The sequence below is a fragment of the Plasmodium cynomolgi genome, assembly GCF_000321355.1.
Source record: "Plasmodium cynomolgi strain B DNA, scaffold: 0905, whole genome shotgun sequence".
Taxonomy (NCBI): Eukaryota; Apicomplexa; class Aconoidasida; order Haemosporida; family Plasmodiidae; genus Plasmodium; species Plasmodium cynomolgi.
The window spans coordinates 208-1,502 of record NW_004193100.1 but is presented as its reverse complement, the minus strand read 5'-3'; the positions used below and the strand labels follow the sequence as shown (position 1 = coordinate 1,502).

The window sequence follows — 1,295 nt, the reverse complement described above, 5'->3', positions numbered from 1 at the left end:
TATTTTATTTAACTATTTGATACATATTACATAATATATAATGGGTGTAGAAGAATTGAAGGATAAGGCATGTTCAAAATATTTCAATGAAATAGTGTTTTATTATATATGTTTTGTATAATAATTGATTATATATTGATAAATTAATTTTGGTAACTTTATAATTAATTTTTCGTATTTATATATCCATTTCACCTTTTAGTGTTACTTTTTGGAGGAAATTTGGAATATGTACGATAATTTTGTTAAGAACGTTAATGGAAGTAAATATGGTCAGCTTTTAGATTTTTGTTATAAAGGTACGATATTTCAAAAACCTAATATGGAAGAGTATAAAAACATGTGTAAGAAACTTCTTCGAAATTTGTTGTTATTAGCTGATGGTAATTATGGATATGAAAACTTTTTTAAATATTGTGATATGTTATACATTTGGATATATTTTGAAACAAAGAAAAAGAAGCTTACTAATTCTATTATTGAAGAAATATTTGATGATTTAGTTAAATTTTTAACGGAAGAATATAGAAAAGCTTGTCCCTATTTCTCATATAGTGAAAATCTCCATGAACCTCATAAATTAATGAAATTACGCATATTTGAACATAATATATATACTTTTCAAAATATATTGGATAATATAAGTGATCCACACAATTGTTCGTGTCTAAAGTATGCCTATGAGTGTATTAATATATATAACGATATGAATAAAAGATTCTGTGCAACGGATGAGCACAAAAATACCATTAACAAGGGTACTTGTGATATACTAGAAATATTTAATACACTTTATTCGAATTATATTCGTAATGTGAATAGGGGAATTTATGAATTACCGTTATTATCTGATACTACTAATGCTACCTATACTCCCACTGATACTTATGTAACTAGATGTTTATTGAATAAGCAAAAATCAAAATTAGATTCCAGTACCGTTGATCAATCAAGCAATCCTAAACAAATTAGTATATCCACTGCTTTTGGTTCAATGGCTGGAATACCTCCCTTTTTAGTTCTAATATATAAGGTAAATATAATATATACTTGAAATTATAAACAATACATAACACAAATATATACGTTATAGTTTTCTATACTATAACTATATACATTAATATATATATACATTATGTATTAGTTTACCCCAGTTGGAACGTGGTTTCGATCCCAAAATAAAAAAAGTACAGACGTATTCAAAAATTTAGACGAAGAAATAGAAAAAGAGTTATATTATCCTACTCATGAAAATGCAATTATGAATTATAATCACGCGAAATATAACGTGGCTT

General features: G+C 25.3%; 1 protein-coding gene across 1 annotated transcript; it reads left to right on the top strand.

The window, feature by feature from the left end:
• Positions 1–202: 202 nt before the first annotated feature.
• Positions 203–1,054, top strand: PCYB_006150 (hypothetical protein; the record flags this gene model as incomplete). The annotated part of the gene is made up of 1 exon (XM_004228036.1): positions 203–1,054. A coding segment is annotated over one exon (852 nt), but the record flags the coding sequence as incomplete, so codon positions are not given.
• Positions 1,055–1,295: the final 241 nt, after the last annotated feature.